Source organism: Bos taurus, chromosome 17 (assembly GCF_002263795.3).
Source record: "Bos taurus isolate L1 Dominette 01449 registration number 42190680 breed Hereford chromosome 17, ARS-UCD2.0, whole genome shotgun sequence".
Lineage (NCBI taxonomy): Eukaryota > Metazoa > Chordata > Mammalia > Artiodactyla > Bovidae > Bos > Bos taurus.
Window position 1 is genome coordinate 46,169,041 of NC_037344.1, and position 20,334 is coordinate 46,189,374.

Sequence of the window (20,334 nt, forward strand, 5' to 3'; positions counted from 1 at the left end):
ACAGGTGGTTCTAGAGTCTGTTCCTTCACTATTACATTAAAGTTCTCATGGAAGGAAAATTGATTGATTACAAATGCTCATATCAGAAGTGAACACTTTCTAAAGGAATGGACCCTTCCTCAAACATCAGAAGAAGATGGTGCAGAGAGAAGCTAAGTGTCCAGGCCACCTCCTTCTCGCTCTCCAGTCATAGTGCCAAGTGCACCAAGAAACAGCCTCATGTTGGGTGATCCCTGGTAAGTCTTGTTGACTCCATGTGGGCACCTGAGGCTACAGGCTACAGGTCACGGGGAGCCAAGGGTCTTCCCTTTAGTCATGTTGAGCATCAAGAATTAGTGCTAACGCTGGCTACCAAGACAGAGCCAGTCAGTCTAATGGGATCCCCACTCTCCTGGCACATAGTCCAAGCAAAAAGACATCACCAAGATGGGGGGCAAAACTAAACACATCTGCTCACCATGGTGTTCACTGTGGGTGTCACGGAGAAGCTGGGTGGTGTTGAAGACAGCGAAAGCTGCTCTCCTGGAAAAAAAAAAAAAATAATAATACTTAATTAAGGACTGAAACATGGTCACTTCGTTCACCTTCAGGAAGGCCTGTTCGGTTTTTTTTTTAACAAAAATCTACCAGTTTCAGACACAAACTAAGAGACACTGAGAACGCTGTGAGTAGGAATGTTTCTGGAAAGATAAAGGTGTAATAAATCAGCCAAATGGGGAGATTGTATGGATTTTCACAGATCAAATTATTTTTCTATTTATAGTCTAAATTGCTTGGAAACACCCTTCAGGCAAAACATCATATAAAAAGATGATTTCATACAAGCTTGCACCAATTTCAAATAAATAAAAAAGCAAAAGAAATGGATTTCCATCACCCTGTGGACTAGTTAGACATAAAATACAGAGGGTTGTGAATCACTGGGCTGGGACAGACAGGGAACCTGGCCCCTTCCCATCCAGCAAGATGACACTGGAACCCAGTCCAGTGGTGGGGAGACCATCTTCTTGAGCCCCTCCCATCCCAAGGATTCTATTCAAAGACCCCATGTGGTCAGTTATGAATGCCCACAATCAGAAAGACATCCAAAACCAAAGATGTAGCCATGGGACTTCCCTGGTGGTCCGGTGGTTAAGAATCCACCTTGCAATGCAAGAGACACAGGTTCAACCCCTGGTCTCGGAAGCTCCCCCATGCCACAGGGCAACTAAGTGCTCGAGCTGCAACTCCTGAAGCCCTCTCACCTAGAGCCCCTGCTCAGCAACAAGAGAAACCAGCACAATGAGAAGCCTGCACGCCGCAAGGAAGAGTAGCCTCCACTCACCACAACCAGAGAGAATTCGTGCACAGCAAAGAAGATGCAGCACAGGCAAAAAGAAACAAGACAAAACATGCGCCATGATTTAATGTTTTCTGCCTGTTTGTCACCAGCTAAGGGATTAGGAGAAGGGCCCCCTCCAGACAGGTCACCCAGGGAAATGCTCTCCCTTTGGGCACCTGTAGCCTAGCTCACAGCTTCATGTACAGACAGATCTTTATGCAAAGAACAGGTTCTACCCTGTCCTGTGGGCACAGCACCACAGCAGCTGGATTTCAGCCTCAGTTGTCTGAGCACAGCTGCCCTGAACCCAGCTGAGCTGGACTAAGTAATGGTCCAGGAGCCCCACACCAGGTCTTTAGGGGTCTTTGAGGGACACTTTTCAATACAGGATTTACATCATGGCCTCTGTCTTCAGAACCAAATCCCCAAAGTGATGTGGGATTAGGAGTCCAGTTCTGGTTCAGTAAAGGTAGGGCCTGAAGCCCCCAGGATACACAAGTATTAAGAGAACACTTCTCCAGTCTCCCAAAATCGCACAGAGCCCTCCCCAAATGTGAAGAGTGAGGGTGAACACACACACGTGATTCAGTTGCAGGGACTTCCTGACACACTGCACTGTGGCAGCAGGGGGGTGGAGGGGTGGGGTGGAGGTGGGGATGAGGAGACTGACAGGCCACATCCCTGAGGCCAGAGATGTCCTGGTGACAGGTTTTGCTGTGACAGCTAAAAGGGCCAGGAACATTAAAGCCTCTTTCCAGTGATGCTAAAACAGTAAGCTCCTGGGGAGGCAGGAGTCGTTTGAGACTCTCAATAACACAAGTACAGATGCTATCTTGGTCTCTAGGTGACAAATCTCGGAATCTTAGGCAATAAACTGCTGTCGATTGATATCCTTTTTCCTCCTAAAGGACGGTATATTTTGTCTTGTGTCACCTCTGTGAAAGGGAATGAATTCTGTTTTCTCAGTGAAAGATGGAGACATCAGAGGCTGCTGTGGATATAGGCTGGTTTTGCTTGCACAGTGGCTCCGAGGTCAGCGCCCTGATTGTGCTCTGGAGGGGGACTGGTGGGGGGAGCCCTGACCTCACTGCCATTTCAGTGGGGTGGACTGTGAGCCAGGCTTAAGCCAATCAGCATATTCCACATCCCCACCCACAGTAATTGGTTCGTGGTCAGTGTGGGCCAACAACAGTGATGGCCAGCCGGGTTGTAGTGGATGACAAAAAAAAGAAGCTCCTTGTTTCCTGCTAAGGTTTCGTGGGGATAGGGGGGTGGGGGGGAGGAATGTGCTCCTGGAGGGAATGGCAGCCATTCTGGCACCACAAGAAAACAAAAGAAGGCAAAGTCCAAAACAGATTCCCTAGTGACATCACTTGAGCCACAAAAGGTCACATATTATATGACTCCATTTATACGGACTATCCAGGATAGGTAAATCCACAGAGAAGGTAAGTTAGTGATTGCCAGGGGCAGGGGAGGAGGAAATGGGGAGGACAGCTCATGGGGGCTGGGTTTCTCTGGGGAGGATGGTTGCACAACATGTGGACATAGTAAGTACCACTGAATCGTGTACTGTAAAAAGGTGACATTCACACTACATGAATTTTAGCTCAATTTTTTTTAACAAAGTGACTTACCAAGTCCCACGGCTCATCGTGGTTGCGTGAGACTTTGAAACCAGGTCTGCCGGCCCACCAGGTCCCTGATCTGAACCACCGCTCTGTGCTGAGCAGGAACGGAGGTGGGCAGGGGTGCTCTCTGAGGGTCCATGGGTGAGTTTGACATGCGGAAGGGATGTGGCAAATATTTGTGCATCAAATGGACCGGGAACACTTGCTTCCCAAAACTTTCCATAACCATCTATCACAAACTTCAAAAATTCCCTGGTGACCAGCGTGAGAATATTCGCTTCAGTGTGTTTCTGGTAAATTATGAATTCCTCCATCTTAGGGAGAAGGGGTTCTAGAAAAAACTGATCAGGACGCATTCACCCTGCAGTACCAACAGCCCAGCAGGAGAGAGCAGAGAACCATCTGCTGCGGGTAAAGGGGCGGTAGATAGGAAAGTCCCCGCCCCCCAGAGTTTACGTCACACCCGGCCTGCAGCCCCTCCCCTCTCACTGACCAATGGCAGCTGTGAAGTACATGGCGATCTCATCCGGTGTCAGAGCCCGTTCCCAGATGATGAACTCGTCAAAAGCTCTGTTCTCGTAGCTCTTGGTCAGGTCCAGCACGAGGTTGTCATTGGACTCCCCGTAGGCAGGAGACGCTTTTCCACTTGGGTCTGAGGTCCTCAGGGTCCCGTTGACGTAGACTTTCAGGCCCTCCTCGGACTTCCATGTAAACAGGACGTGAGTCCAGTAGTGGCCTGGGAAAGAGCAGACACACCCTTCTGAAGACGTGGGTTCGAGCTCCACACTCAGTGGTTATCCTAGTTTTATACACATTTCTCTCCCTTACAATAGTAGGTCATTGGTTGAGTCCTAAGTCATAATATGGGCTTCCCCGGTGGCTCAGATGGTAAAGAAGCTGCCTGCAATTCAGGAGACCTGGATTCGATCCCTGGGTTGGGAAGATTCTCTGAAGAAGGGAATAGCAACCCACTCCAGTATTCTTGCCAGGAGAATTCCATGGACAGAGAAGGCTGGTGGCCTATAGTCCATGGGGTCACAAAGAGTCGGACACAACTGAGCAACTAACACACACACACAGGTCATAATACACATCTGACTTCCCTCAGTCTTAGGAGCTCAGGAAAGAAGTTACTCTCACTCCCCAAAGCCCAGAAGCCTGTTCAAAGATATCCTTTGCCATTTTAAGTTAAATGAAAATAACAACTAATGGTCAGTCCAGTGTGTACATGTCAAAAAAATAATAATTAAAAAACTTTTAAAAAGTGAAAGTGAAAGTGAAGTGAACTCCCCCAGTCCTGTCTGACTCTTTTCGACCCCATGGACTGTAGCCTACCAGGCTCCTCCCTCCATGGGCTTCTCCAGGCAAGAATACTGGAGTGGGTTGCCAATTCCTTCTCCAGGGGATCTTCCCGACCCAGGGATTGAACCTGGGTCTCCCACATTCCAGGCAGACGCTTTAACGTCTGAGCCACCAGGGAAGCAAACTTTTAAAAAGGAGAGCTTATTTTAAAAAATTAACTTGTTCAAAAATATTTTTTAATCCAGCCTAGGCCACCCCCAGGCAGGTCAGTGAGACATACCTGAGAGCCTGATTCAGCCCTCAGGCCACCGGTACCCAACTCCGCCCTGACCTTGAGCATGTGATGGCAGCCTGGGGGAGGACAGACCACTCCTGGCTCCTCTAGACCCTTCATCAGGAGACTTGGTGGTGACTCATGGCTCTGGCATGAGAACCACAATGACCCACAAGAAGAAATTTCGCCAGACTTTGACACCAGTTGGCCCCACAGAGAGCCTCACTTCATTGTGTAGTGAGTGTTCAGATGCAGCCAGTGACCTGCTGCTGAAATAGGCCCTTTATAGGATGTATAAGCAGTTACCCCAGGCTTCTCGCTCAGGATTGGGCAACTTTCTAAACTTCAGTCTCAGGAGAGCATGGATCCCAGATAGGTCCAAAGTATCACTGTCAGGACTTCCCTGGTGGTCCAGTGGTTAAAGAACCTACCTGCCAATGCAGGGGACATGGGTTCCATCTCTGGTCTGGGAAAACACTACATGGCATAGGGCAGCTGAGCCCATGCTCCACGACTATTGAGCCTGCGTTCTAGAGCTCTTGGGTCAAAACTACTGAACCCACATGCTGCAACTATTGAAGTCCACGAGCCCTAGAGACTGTGCTCTCCAACAAGAGAAGCCATCGCAATGAGAAGCTCACACACTGTAACTAGAGAGTAGCCCCTGTTGCAGTGAAAAGGAAAAAGAGAATGAGTTTTTATCTTTCCCTTTCCTGAGAACAAAGAAGATAAAGGGAACAGTGAGCAGGCCTGAATATTCCTAGTTTTTTTTTTACTTCAGTTGCTCTTAACTCTGCATGTCTGTATCTAAGTTCACTCTTCTGCCTCCTAACTCTGCAGAAGCTACAATTCACATTTTTTCCTTTGACTCTATGCTAAATACATCCCTTATCTGGTGTTTATCCTTACAACACCCTTCCCCTTGTAGTTACATATCATAAAGAAGGCCACAGAGCCACCCAACTGCCAGACTCAATGACTGGGTTACTGAAGCCAGTTTATGACAGTCTTTGAAACAATGCAAGAGGAAGAAGTCAAGATCCTCTCACCTTTGTTCCTCATCACTGACTCCTGACTGTGAGCCCTTGCCTTATATAAACCCCTAGACTCCTCATGGAGGGGGGGCGCACAATTCTTAAGGTATAAGCCTACTGTGTTACCCTCTCTGCTGGCTGAGAATTAAAGCCACCTTTCTATTTCTTTCAAACTCTGCTTTCATATAGTTTTTTCATTCAGCTTTGGTGGGTAGAGAAGTCCAAGATTTTGGCTAGCAACATCCCTGCTCACCGCAACTAGAGAAAAGCCCACACACAGCAACAAAGACCAAGCACTGCTGCTGCTGCTGTTAAGTCGCTTCAGTCGTGTCCAACTCTGTGCAACCCCAGAGACGGCAGCCCACCAGGCTCCCCCGTCCCTGGGATTCTCCAGGCAAGAACACTGGAGTGGGTTGCCATTTCCTTCTCCAATGCATGAAACTGAAAAGTGAAAGTGAAGTCGCTCAGTCATGTCCGACTCCTAGCGACCCCATGAACTGCAGCCTACCAGGCTCCTCAGTCCATGGGATTTGCCAGGCGAGAGTACTGGAGTGGGTTGCCATTGCCTTCTCCGAAGACCCAACACAGACAAAAGTAAATAAATACATAAATTTTTTTAAATAATAAAAATAAAAATGTTTCTCTTCATTTCATAATTTTTAGAAAAGTATCATTGTCCTTGAATGTGAAAATACCTTCAAGGAACAAATAAGAGCACAATATCAGGCAGAAATATTTACAATTCTCCCCATTTCTCTGGGTAGATGAACAATCAGGGTTCAATAGATTTGACCTTAAAACATACCAAGAAAACTTCTCGGTACCTGATACTGTGTCAGCCCCAAAGGGGCAGGGAGATCAGACTGTTACATAAGACACTGATAGCAGTTAGAACATGATAAGAGCTGTGAACAAGGTGCAGGACATGCACGTCAGTAAGGAGAGGCGAGGCAGAGACGATTTCTGGCCCTGAGGATCAGAGAGGGCAGACATGCAAAGTTCTCTCGAAGTCTGCACGCACTGAATTTGCCCCTTTTCCAGAGGTACAAGCCTGACCCCAGCTTATAGTACCAGCAGAATCAGGCAGATGCATTCGGTATTCCCTGGGCACCGCTCTCTTCTAGGTTCCTTTCGTGTTAACTCACTTCACTCTCACAGTCGCCCTTTGACCTAATACTGTCACTGTGCTGACAATACAGATGAGGACGCTGAGATACAGGGTGGGTGAGTAAGGCACTTGGGTCCACACAGCTGGCAGAGAGGGTACAGAGCGAGACCTGACCCAGGCTGCTTGGCTCCATGTTTTAAAAAAAAAAAAAAAATGGAGACACGCAGCCTTCCTTGAAGTGGTCCAGAAAATGAGTTTTCCTTAACTAGGTCAGGGATGTCGTCACTTCCTCCTGGAGGAGACCATTCTAGACTCTCAGTTTGCCTTCCCCCTGTGAGATTCCCTTCCTAGTCTCTAGTCTGGACTGGATGCCCCCTCCATGCTACCTTAAGATGCTCTGAGTCCCTGGTCACCTCTCTCCATCTTAGTTCACAGACCTCCAGCCTCCCCCAGGTGCCTGCCCCACACCTTTGCCCTCCTGCCTGGTCAGCTAGGATCGCACTGTGCCCCCGAGAAAACAGGAATCTGTGAAACAGAACCATGTGGCCTCCCAACACCCACCTAGGATCTCAGGCACATCTGCACACACCCAGCTCCCCGCCCCTCCACCTCCGCTTCCCAGGTCCTGGAGCATCCTTCCTGAATCCTGGGGCCCCTCGCTGCCTGGTGCCCTTGCCTCTCCTCCAGCATCCTTTCTTTCCCTCAATCATCAGCCCCTCTTTTCCAAAGGCTTTTTCACATCAAAGTCGAAACATTTGCAAGTTTGCACCACTAAAAAGGAGGAGGGCCAGAGATGGAGGAAAGGAAAGGAATAGAAGAGGAGGAGGAGAAGGCAAAAGGAAGATGCAGGAAAAAGAGGGGAAGACAGGAAAAGGAGAAACAATAAGCACTGGGCCGAGAGCTATATTCCAGCCTGTGAGCGAGGTGTCGTTAATATCTTCACTGCACGGAAACTGAGGCTCCCGTGCACTAAGTAACGTGACGCGGTAACACTGTCTGCAGTCAGACGGAATCCTGGCCCTTAGCTAACCAGGCAGACATCTAAGCAAACGATGCTATCTCACCCTTTCCAGTGAGTCTTCCCAAGCAGCCCCTTGGACGAAGAAGGGGCTCATGTGCCCCAAGGACAGCGCCCCGAAGCTCTACATCCACTGGGTTCATCCGCTTCCTATCAGGAGGTGGAGTGGGCGGGACACCGGAACTCCTCCCGCCTCCCCCGCTCCCCGACCTCCCCGAGCATCTCTCAGGCCAGTGGCGCCCTTACCTGGGGGGCTGAAGCTGGCCTCCCATGTCACGGATTTGTTATGCGTGTATAGCTCCACTGAGCCCTTGCCGCCCCTGGAGCAGACTTTGAACCCGTTGGAAATGACCTGTCCTCCATAGGCAGAAGGGATTGATGTGGACTGTTCTCCTTGTGTCTTCCAGAAAAAAGAGAAGGAGACCCCTGAGGACAGGAAAGACGTGCGGTTATTATTAATGAAAAGTGAATGGGCCTTAACCTCATAGAAGCAGGTCGGTCTCCCTGCTTTTTGATTTTCATTCAAAAGGTAATTTTTTTCTCATTCTAGAGACAATGTATGTTCAATGCAGAAAATACAGACAATAATAACAGGTAATATTTATTAAGAGCTCACTGGGTACCAGACACTTTTCTAAGGGTTTTAAACAAATGCTCTCCTCTTAAATATGGAGAAGGAAATGGCAACTCACTCCAGTATTCTTGCCTGGAAAATCCCATGGATGGAGAAGCCTGGTGGGCTACAGCCCACGGGTTTGCGAAGAGTCAGACACGACTAAACACAGCATATACCTCTTAAAATTTTAATATTACAAAATGAGGTTATCACCCCCATTACACAGATGAAGAAACTAAGGCTGGTTTGCCCAAGGTCCGTAAACTAGAGACCGACTCTGATTAGGTTCAAAAAATCTGATGCACAGATGTCATCTATTAAGGCAGATCCTTCCAAAACCTCTTCCATAAGCATCTTACAAAGAAAAGAACCAATTCATACATACTGGTTTATAAGCCACATTTTTTTATACTTGTGTTATCATAGACTCCTTCCAATGTTCATAAATATGCCTTGATGTCATCTTTGTTTTTAATTGTACAATATGACAGTCTAAACAGTTACTGTAGGGAATTCCCTGGAGACCTAGTGCTTAGGGTTCTGCTCTCACTGCAGAGGGCACAGGTTCAATCGCTGACTGGGGAACTAAGAGCCTGCAAACTGCTTGGTGCACCCAATAAGTAAAGCAACAAATAAGCAAGCAAGAACTGTAAAGTTTTTATATGTTTATTTTATTTTTAGTTGCACTGGGTCTTCACTGCTGTTCGAGGGCTTTCTCTAGTTGCGGCAAGTGGGAGCTACTCTTTGTTGTGGTGTGCAGGCTTCTCATTTAGGGGGCTTCTCTAATTTCAGAGCACCAGCTCTAAGCTCCAGAGAAGGCAATGGCACCCCACTCTAGTACTCTTGCCTGGGAAATCCCGTGGACGGAGGAGCCTGGTGGGTTGCAGTCCACGGGGTCACTAAGAGTCGGACACGACTGAGCGACTTCACTTTCACTTTTCACTTTCATGAGTTGGAGAAGGAAATGGCAACCCACTCCAGTGTTCTTGCCTGGAGAATCCCAGGGACGGGGGAGCTTGATGGGCTGCCGTCTCTGGGGTCGCACAGAGTCGGACACGACTGAAGTGACTTAGCAGCAGCAGCAGCAGCACCAGCTCTAAGCTCGCAGACTTCAGTAGTTGCAGCCCCTCGGCATGTGGAATCTTCCCAGAACAGGGATGGAACCCATGTCCCCTGCATTGACAGGAGGATTCTCATCCACTGTACCACCAGGGAAGTCCTGTAGATTTTTTTTAAACAGCAACCTCCCCATGACTAAGTCTTTATAAGTTTTCTTCAAGTTTTAATTTCCCAAACCGAACTGGAAACTAAACCTCTCTGCATATCTCAGATTAAATGCCTTTACAATAGATTCCCAGTAGAGCATTTTTAGTCAAAGAGGAAGCCCACTTTGAAAGGTTATGAAACCTATAATTGTTCATTTCCAACAAAGCAGGGCCCATGGAGGCCCTGGCAGCCAAGACAGCCAAGTCCAGCTCCTAATGGTGAAGACCTGACCCAGGATCACCTTGCAGACAAGGGAGGAGGGAGGAGAAGGGGAGGGGGGCAAGCTCCCCAGGGAGGGCTGACAAAGGCCAGACAAGCTAGAGGCTCCTGTCATTGCCCTTTGGAGCCCGATCACCCCCACTCTGCTTCTCCAACTCCAGTAACATTTACCCTTTCTTTGCACAAGAGTAAACTTGTGAGTGTGAGAGAGACAGAATGCATGCAACCTGCTGGGCACAGCTTGTAATAGCTGGAAATAAATCAGGCAGCCTTGGCCCCCTCAACCTAGTCCAGGCTTCAGGGATGCTGAGAGAGGAGTTACTCAGGGCTGATCAAAACAGGCCCAAGATTGGAACTCCCTGGTGGTTCAGTGGTTAAGAATCCACCTGCCTATGCAGGGGACACAGGTTCAATCCCTGGTCCAGGAAGATACCACATACCACAGACCAACTAAGCTCACACCACAAGTACTAAAGCCCGTGCACCCTAGAACGTGAGCTCCTCAATAAGAGAAGCCACCTCAATGAGAAGCCCACACACCTCAACTAGAGAGCAGCCCCACTTTGCCACAACTAGAGAAAGCCCATGTGCAGCAACAAAGACCCAGCACAGCCAAAAATAAACAAATACATTTTAAAAGCTAATAAAGTAATATGTACAGCATAATACCACGTGTCTCTAAAAAATTCATAAAACAATATCATAATTTTTTTAAAAAAAAGATGAAACGTGAAATAATAGATGAGGCTCAGAGAGACTGCAGAGCAGAGTTTCAAGTCTCCAGGAGTATGTTCTTAGGACTATTGGGGAAAGAAAAAAGTCCTCAAAAGTGCCCTGGGACACGGGTCACTGCAACTAAATGACAGGACTTTGGTAGGTTGTCCAGAGAGCATCTGGGCTGTCCCAGACACTGTTCTTCTTTGCCTTTGCAAAGGCACCAGGTGGAGGGGAGTCCCGGGCCCGGGGTCCCCCAGGTCTTCTGTCTGCCATCCACTGCAGGGGCACAGAGCCCGAAAACGAAACCCCAAGTCTTCTTGCTTTGCCTGTCCACTCAGAAACAACCAATTTCACAGAGACACGAACACAGCACATTGTGAAACTTCTGTTATGAAACAATGTCCCAGTGGGATTCACAAAAGTCCATTTTTTCCCAAACACTTTGCTGCATTGAAAAATTCCTTTCGCTCAATCCTGTCTTGGTGGAATGTCTTTCTCTCCAGGAAGAAAAATTAAACATAAAACATTCAATTTCGCCTTAGGTAAGGGAAGATCGAAGCAGATGATGGTTTCTACAAGCCAAGCTTTTCATTTTGGTTCATTCGGCCGACAAAATAATCATTTCTCTCTGAGGAACAGCTTGTATTTAAACATCAATTTACGTCTTCATTGAGTCTTCAAAGATTCGCAATGAGTCCTCTAATATTAGTATTTTCAGGAACTTTGCTTCTTGCGCTTGAAATTGTCAATACAAAGAAGAAAAGGCTAAAGGAAAAAGAAGTGCAGTATTGACAAATTGATTCAACACTTTTCTTCTTCTCACGAGCATTAAATCCTCATCCATCCCAAAAGTAAAGAGAGGAAAGTTCTCTCTTGATAGAACAAACAAACAAAAAAAATTCCAGCTGTCCCAAGAAAAGATGGATACATTTGAGTGCATAAATATTATAAAATTCTGCAAGCCAAAAAACTTAAAGCCATGACAAAGTCAAAAGACAAATGACAACCCAGGAAAAAAATATTTGTAAAACATTTAACAAGCAAGAAATAAATGTCCTTGCTATATAAAGAACACTTTAAAAAGAAAAATAAGTTCTACTGTTTAAGAACTTACTTCGTTCAAGATAAAATGTCCCAAGAATTTTACATGAGTTAACTCTTTTAATCCTCCCAACAACCCTATGAAGTAGGGATTAGTATGGTCCCCATTTGACAAGTGAGAAAACTGAAGCCCAGAGAGGTAAAGTAACTTGTCTAAAGCCACATAGCTAGTGATGGAGTCAGCACTGGAACCAGGCAGTCTGGCTCTGGAATCTGCGACTGTCATCTCTCTATCCTCTCATGAAGATGACGTTCTTTGGGAGAGAGCTCACTTACTGAATTAGACAACAAAGTTTCTCAAGAATTCCATGGAGGAGAAAAATGCCTACAGATGTGGAAGTCTTGCTGTGCACTATCATCTCTGTGTCTGTGCTGAGTGGGGCAGAAGCAGCAGGTAGGAATGGGCAAGGAATCTCTCCAGGTAGAGGACCAGACCCGCAGACTCGGCACCATGTCCTGCGTGTTCATAACACAAGGAGACCCACAAGTGATGTAGCAGCCTGGATATCCATCCTTCCTCACCCAGCACAGCATTCTTGGGGAGAATCACCACCCCCCCCCCACCAACCTCTGTGTCCTCTAGGTCAAGTGGGACTAATTACACAGTGGACTGATTACACAGCCCCAGGCTCACAAGGGTGGAGCAGTCTGAATCACAGTGACTGGTTCAGGGATGGCCATGCATCAGCTGATAAAACGGACTCCTGGAGGCTGTGAGTCGACATTGCTATCACACCTGGAAAGCCCTCCTGAGAACAGAGCCAAAGTGATGGAGACACGAGCTTCCAGTGACGTCATCTAAGCACCTGGACCCAGATCGTCGTGGTAGACTGAATCTCCTGAAGAAGCCACAGCATCTCCCAGCCCATCTGCTTTCATGCCAATGGACCTTCCCATTCTCTTCCAAGACTTAGGCCAGTTTCTCCACCTGCCCTCTGGCTGATCTGACCAAGAAGAAACAACAGAAGTGGCCCTGGCCAGGTTCCAGAGATAGCCATTAATTGTCCGGAAGCTTCAGGTTTCGGCTTCTTGGAGCACAGAACAAGTCCAGGCTCTGCTGGTAGAGAAAGAAACCACATAGAGGAGCCGGAGGTGCCAGATGTGAGTGAAGAAAGTGGTCTTGAGAAACCAGCTCAGGGGCACCTTCCGAGGACCCAGTCCTGGCTGCCATGGCTATAGCCATGAGAGAACCCTGCCAAGGCCCAGAACTGTGAGAGGTGATGCTAAATTGCATTTCACTTGTTAAGTTTGGGAGTGCTTGTTATGCAGCAGTCGATAACCAGAACACAGTCTTATTTGGAGCCTCTCAATAAATCCCCCGAGCCTAGCTGAGTTGAATTCCCATTGCTTACAAACTTTCAGCTGACTATGACTGTCCATAGAGGATGAGTCCCCTTCCTGACCCTGAAGGCCACCAAAGGCCACCACAAGGATGTGCACATGGCTTCCTCACTCCTTCCTGACCATCACTTTGGGTGACAGATTCAGGGGGAGGGTGCTGGGGAAGCTGCTGCAGGGTGAGCAGAGGGAGCAAAGTGAGTGTTAGTCACTCAGGTCCAACTATTTGCAACCACATGGACTGTAGCCCACCAGGCTCCTCTGTCCATGGGGATTCTCCAGGCAGGAATACTGGAGTGGGTAGCCATGCCCTTCTCCAGGGGATCTTCCTGACCCAGGGATTGAACCTGGGTCTCCCACATTGCAGGCAGATTCTTTACCATCTGAGCCACCAGGGAAGAGGGAGTAAGGAGATGCTCTATTCTTTTCTGTTTCCAAGAGGACTTGGTTCAAGACAGAGGTGGCCCTCAGCCTATGTGAGACACATGTCCACCTACAATGTGATAGCATGAAATGAGCTCATCCACACCTGTCAGCCACCTGAAAGCAAGTTTCCATGAGAACCACCCAGAGCCTGCAGAGCAGGCTCAAGAACGTTCTGGAGTGGGGAGTTGAGGGCATGAAAACCAAGGCCATCCCAACAGGCATAAGAAAAGATGCTCAACATTGCTGATTATCAGAGAAATGCAAATCAAAACTACAGTGAGGCACCATCTCACACCCGTCAGAATGGCTACCACTGAAAAGTCTACAAATAACAAATGCTGGAGAGGGTGTGAGAAAAGGGAACCCTCCTCCACTGTTTGTGGGAATGTAAACTGGTACAGCCACTGTGGAGAACAGTATGGACGTTCCTCAAAAAACTAAAAATCGAGTTGCCATGGGATCCAGCAATTCTACTCCTGGGTCTGTATCTGGACAAGTCTATAACTGAAAAGGATGCATGCACCCCCGTGTTCATTGCAGCACTATTCAGAGTAGACAGGACATAGAAACGACCCAAAAGTCCATCCGTAGATGAATGGGTGAAGAAGACAGCCCCTCCCCCATCTTTAATCCATCTCCACATCTCTGACTCTGCCCCTCTGCCCTCTCTCTTTATAAGGACTCCTGTGATGTCTCTGCCCCACACAGACAATCAGGACAGTCCCCATCTCAAGTTCCTCAACTTAACCACTCAACTTCATCAAAAAGGGTAAAGAGTACATGGCATCACTGTGTATTACTTTTTACAACTGCCTGTTCATCTACAATTATCTCAAAATAAAAAGGATCTCATAAAAGAAAATAAAAGAGATTTTGCTGGGTCGGGAAGGCCTTTAATCTGATCTGGCTGGTTCAAAGTCCAATTTTATTACAGCGTATCTCAGGCATGGGAGTTGGATGTTCTCCCAGTTTTTGGTCAAGAGAGCCTCCAGAACTGGGGCCTTGGTTTCTTTATTTGTAGAAAAAATAGAAGACATCAAGGGAATCTACCAACTGTAGGATTCTAAGCGGGTTTTCCATGTGGTGTGGCCACTGTGCAGGAGGAGAGGAATGTACAGGGTTCTGATAACAGAGCATCTCTACGGAGTGGCCGCCTGCTGAGTGCTTCTAAAAGAGCACAGGCTGGGAGACAGTGATGGGGAGGTTTGGGCTTTCTGGCTAAGCTGGGAAAAGACCAGACACCTCGTGGCAATCAATCAGCAAGCTTCTGCCATCGAATCAGATTTCTAACTCTGACTTTTCTTAAGACCCTAAAGTGTATCTGTACCTCCCCATTTCAGCAGAGTACAGGGCAATATGATGATTTCTTCCTACATCTTTCTAAGAGTTGATAGTTTCAGTCACTCTGGTCTTGGACAGATTCTCCAAGAGAATTTTAGCATATCATCATGCCTTTATATGGGCTTCCTGGGTGGCTCAGATGGTAAAGAATCTGCCTGCAATGCAGGAGACCTGGGTTTGATCCCTGGATTGGAAAGATCCTCTGGAGAAGGCCATGGCAATCCACTTCAGTATTCTTGCCTGGAGAATTCCATAGGCAGAAGAGCCTGGTGGGCTACAGTCCATGGGGTCACAAAGAATCAGACACCATTGAGCAACCAACACTTTCACTTTCATGGCTTTATACAACAGGAATCACAGTATGAGATATTAATCCCTTCTCAGTCATCTTTCAGTTCTGATTATGATGAGAAGAAAGTCCATTTGTATGTAAGTAACAATTGCTAATCCCTGTTTTAACAAAGAAATGCCACATCTCGAATTCAGAGCCTCTGGTGGGAATTGGTACCCACATGGAATTCAACAACGCAGGAATCTTCCACTTAAAATGATAATTGGGTTTCAGTTCTTGGGGATGATAAGTTTCCTTTTCAATTGAATCTAGTGAGTGAGGGAAAGTCGCTCAGTCGTGTCCGACTATTTGCGACACCATGGACTATAGTCCATGGAATTCTCCATGAACCCATGCTAGAATACTAGAGCGGGTAACGGTTCCTTTCTCCAGGGGGTCTCCAAGGGATCTTCCAACCCAGGGATCGAACCCAGGTCTCCCACATGGCAGGCAGATTCTTTACCAGCTAAGCCACCAGGGAAGCCCAAGTTTTATAGTTCAGGTGCTATGTGTATACGGTAAAAAAAAAAAAATCGTAAAAGAAATTTAAAAGTGAGAAAAATTTGAGAATCTTAAAAACTGTCTTAAAAACATTTTAGCTTGACTGGAAATTTAGATAATTGCATCATTCAACCTCAACCAATTAAAGTAAATAACCCACCCTTGGACTTCCTTGGCATAAATACATCCTGCCTTGCTGCCTTCATAGTCTATATTATATAAGCTGAGTTAAGGGGATGACATGCCATTTTTTTTTTTTTTGTCCACATTAGGGCTGTAAGGATAGAATTATGTCTGGCTGTGTACATTTCTTCAGTAAAACTTTCAAGTGATCTATTCTCACCTGTTCTCAAGAGTGCAGAGACCCAGGTGCTAAAACACAGTCTTAGGAATGGCTCCTAAGACTTTCTTATTCATCCTAAAAATCAGAGAACAATTGAGGAGCAAAGTGTGAGGCTATATATACATGGTTAAGTGAATGCAAGAGACCTTACTCATAAAGTAGAAATGTTACAAGGTATCAACTCTATGGCCCAAAATTCATTGTCTTTCCCAAAAATATCTTGATTCTCACTTGACACAGAGAAGTGGTGAAGATGCTGAAGCTTCCACACTGTACCTTAGATTTTTTTTTTCCCCTCAGCTCCATGATTACAAGGAAGCAATAACCAAAATAGGGTGGGAGAAATGATATAACAAAGAGCAAAATTTGGAGAGAAAAAAAGCTAAATATCATAGTGGTGGAGAACCTGGTTAACAGAAGAGACCCTGGGTGAAAGATGAGGAATTGCATCTTCAGTCATAGTTGAGTTTGCAATGGTAGGAGAAGTGATCAATGAAATGCAGAGAAAAAGATGACCGAGACTCAGAAGGATAGTGTTTCTCTGACTTTAATATACATGACAGAGGCCATAAACTCAAAAGCCTGTCTTCCCAGGGGCACTGACTCCATAAGAGAGCCAGCGTATTTCCTGTAGGCAGCTCAGGCTGTATTTTTCAACTTGCAGACACACTCTTTGTCAGATCAAGCCCTGCATGTGAACTGCTACTCATGCCTATGCTTCCTGCCTCCCCAGAAGGCTCTCTAATTTCTTCTAGAAATATCTGGTGCCGTAGGACTCTCTTTCACTCTCACCATTTCTCTCCTCAATATTATTTTAAGAAAGCCACAGGTGAGTGGCCACTTCCCTTCAGTTTCATCAAGCAGAGCGCTGAGAGTCCAAAGTGAAAGTGAAGGTTGCTCAGTCGTGTCTGACTCTTTGTGACCCCATGGACAATACAGTCCATGGAATTCTCCAGGCCAGAATACTGGAGTGGGTAGCCATTCCCTTCTCTAGGAGATCTTCCCAACCCAGGGATTGAACCCAGGTCTCCCGCATTAGAGGTGGATTCTTTACCAGCTGAGCCACCAGGGAAACCCAAGAATACTGGAGTGGGTAGCCTATACCTTCTCCAGGGAATCTCTTCCTGACCCAGAAATCATGAACCAGGCTCTCCTGCACTGCAGGCAGATTCTTTACCAGCTGAGCTACCAGGGAAGCTGTGAGAGTCCAAGGGACTACCAGAGAGCTGAGAGTCTAAGGGACTCAGGAAACCTGGAGACCATTGGACAGTCACCTTAGCTCTAACCAACTGATGCCAGGAGGGTGGGTAACACTAGGATTTACTGATTTTTCAAGAGAAGACAGAAGTAGAGATTTTTTAATGAAATTTTATCTTTCAGGGAAGTTGAGTATTAATTTAAAAAAAACATTTAAAGCACCGTGAGAGAGGCTCTGTTTCTGCAAACAGTTAGGCAGTCTTTTTGAACCCACCCATTCTGCCAAAAGCTTCCCAGGTGGTGCTGGTGGTAAAGAACTTGCCTGCCAATGCAGAAGATGTTAAGAGATGCAGGTTCGATCCCTGGGTTGGAAAGATTCCCTGAAGGAGGGCGTGACAACCCACTCCAGTATTCTTGCCTGGAGAATCCCATGGACAGAAGAACCTAGCAAGCTATAGTCCATAGAGTTGCAAAGAGTTGGACATGACTAAAACAACTTAACATGCACACATTCTGCCAAAAAACAATTTAGAAAACTTGTTAAAATAGAAAATTTGTGAGAACCGACATAATGCCAGCAAACAAAACACATTTGTGGGCTAGAGTCAGCCTTGAGCAGTTCTGAGATTTGGTCCATGAAAACCACCCAGAGGGCCTGGGTTAAAATTCAGATCTCCAGGCCCTGTCCACAGATTTGGATTCAGTGGGTCCTGGGCTGGAGACTGAGAAATTCCATTTTTAGCAGTCTCTGCAATGGACTCTTCTGCCGATGGTCTGGAAACAATACTTAAAGAAACTCAGCAGTAAATCACCCTGTGACTCTAGGCTATCTTGTGCCTTCTCTGGACCTCAGTCTCCCCATCTGTGAAATGGACGTGGTGAATGAATACTTCTCTCTGAAGCTCCATCAGGCTTTCAAACATCCCTAAAACCCCCAATCATCTAAGGAAGACAGAAGCTGGATCTGTGCCCAACCATCAGGCCCTTCTGGAAATTTTTGTCCTGAAACACCATTCAGAATATTTTACCATTTTGTTGATGGCATTGAAGTTAATGACTTAATGCAAAGTTGAAGTTAGTAACCTAATGCAAATAGTCTAAAAAGTCCTGTCGATGCTGAGAAGAGAATATGGATGCTGAGATTTTCCAGCTGCTGCTATGGAGCTGTAGCAGGTTTCTTGGTGTTTATAAGCAGAGGAAGCTCTAATGCACAAGAGGGAAAAAAGAAGGGTACATTTCCGGAGGGAGGAAAAATTAACAAGTAAAACAGGAAGAAGGTCTTTCTGGCAGGCATTCAAGGTGATTGAGAGTTGAAGTGGAATTAGAGGTAATTACTCAAAACAAATTTAGTCCAATATCAGAAAGAAGTATCAGAGGGGTGCAAAAATGGGATGGCCCATTCAGGATGGAGAAGGACTCATCACAGGTGATATGCAAATAATGGCCCATCAGATATGTGCTGGGGAAGGATTCAAAGGCATTTAAGCATCAGAAAGACAGACTAGATGTATCTGTTCAGTTGACAGGGATCAAGCATCTATCATGCTGATATTCATCCCTGAAAATACAGCAGTGACTAAGACAGACGAGTCCCTGCCCTTGCAGAGCTAAATGTCCAAGAAGGAAGACACATAATGAGCAGGTCATCACCAAAGATGCAAGGGACAGAGGGGGACATACAGGAACCTGTGAGAGCAAAGAGGAACGCAGCTGGTGTGGGACTCATCTCTGTAAGAGCCACACTGGAGCTGAGCCCTCAAGGTCTATAGGGAGGACTTCCCTGGTGGTCTAGTGGTTAAGAATCCACTTTCCAACTGGTTAAGAATCTACCTTCCAATGCAAGGGATGTGCGTTCAATCCCTGGTCAGGAAACAAAGATCCCACATGCTGAGGGGTAACTAAGCCTGTGCAAAGCAACTGAAGAAAGCCCACATGCCTCAACAAAGACCCAGCAAAGCCAATAAAACAATAAAATTAAAATAAGATTTACAGGGGAGTGAAACAAGATGCTGGAACACTCCAGGAAGACTCCCCCCTCATGTGGATTTCTGCTGGTCGTGGGAGTTGGAGGAGAATTGCCTCAGTATTGAAGAAACACAGACTGTACTTCCTTTGGTTAATGTTCAAATAGACTTTCTCTCTCAAAGGATCCTCCAGAGCCTCTCTCCCATTTGCACCCAACGCCCATGAGGAAATTTCCCAGGAGGCACAATTTGCCAAAAGGCAGGTCACACAGTCAGCTCAGAGAAACTGGTGGAGCAGATGGAGAAGAGCCCTAAGATAAGCAGGTCATGGGTTCAAAATGTCAGAGTGAGCAGCTGGCAGAGAAGGAAGATCCCACGTTCTAGCTGAGAACTCGGAGAAGGAACGGCTAAATTGCTCAGATGTTTTATCCTTTTTTGAAAAGTTCAAACCTCAACCCTGTCTGCTACAACGTTCTTAAAAAAAAAAAAAAATCAGCCAAAAATATGAACAGAGACCACAAGAGAATTGGGAAATCACAAATATGAAAATAATTGACCTGCTTGACTGGGTGTGGGCAGTGTTTCTCTCTTTGTTTAAGTGTTGAGGGAATTCCCTGGTGGTCCAGTGGTTAGGACTCTGTGCTGTCATTGCCAGGGCCTGGGTTCAATCTCTGGTCAGGGAACTAAGATCCCACAAGTCACACAGCACAGCCAGACATATATATATATATATGGTCCCAGCTCTGCAACTACAGAGTAGCCCCTGCTCTCTGCAACTAGAGAAAGACTTCAAGCAACAATAAAGACCCAGCAAAGCAAAAAAAAAAAAAAAAAAGAAATGTTTAATCACTAAAAGTGCACTTGAAATCATCTCACCTACTTCAAAAGCCATGTGGAGTTTGATTTGAAAAATGTTGGATGGACTTTCCTTTTCAAATCCTGTTCTCCTTAAACCTAGAAATGTAAGCTCATTGAGGCCCCAGGGAAACCCCCCAGAGCAAAGGATATGGTTAATAAAATGGAGAAATGCCTACAGTGATCCTTAGGATGACACCCATGTTTGGTGGTCCTGTCTGAAATCCAAACTGAAGGATGTGGACCAAGAAATACCCAACCTCCCTCAGCATCCACCACATAAAGACCCCTGCTAGCATGGTCCCAGGGGGTCAAAGTTGACTTGAGGTTTCCTGGCTTCACCGCATATCTGGCCATACTCTAGAAAAGTAGCCACCCAAAAAATACCTTCAAAGGGTCCAGTTAACCAGGACACACGAGAAGCTATCAAC

General features: G+C 46.5%; 1 protein-coding gene across 2 annotated transcripts in view; it reads right to left on the reverse strand.

Moving 5' to 3' along the window:
- Nucleotides 1-20,334, reverse strand: part of ADGRD1 (adhesion G protein-coupled receptor D1) — a 175,595-nt gene that overhangs the window by 138,894 nt on the left and 16,367 nt on the right. For both annotated transcript variants that reach the window (XM_005217662.5, NM_001034564.2), the window contains 3 exon segments: nt 7,935-8,114; nt 3,446-3,688; nt 458-522 (listed from right to left, as the gene is read on the reverse strand). In XM_005217662.5, coding sequence (XP_005217719.2) covers nt 458-522; nt 3,446-3,688; nt 7,935-8,114 — 488 coding nt within the window.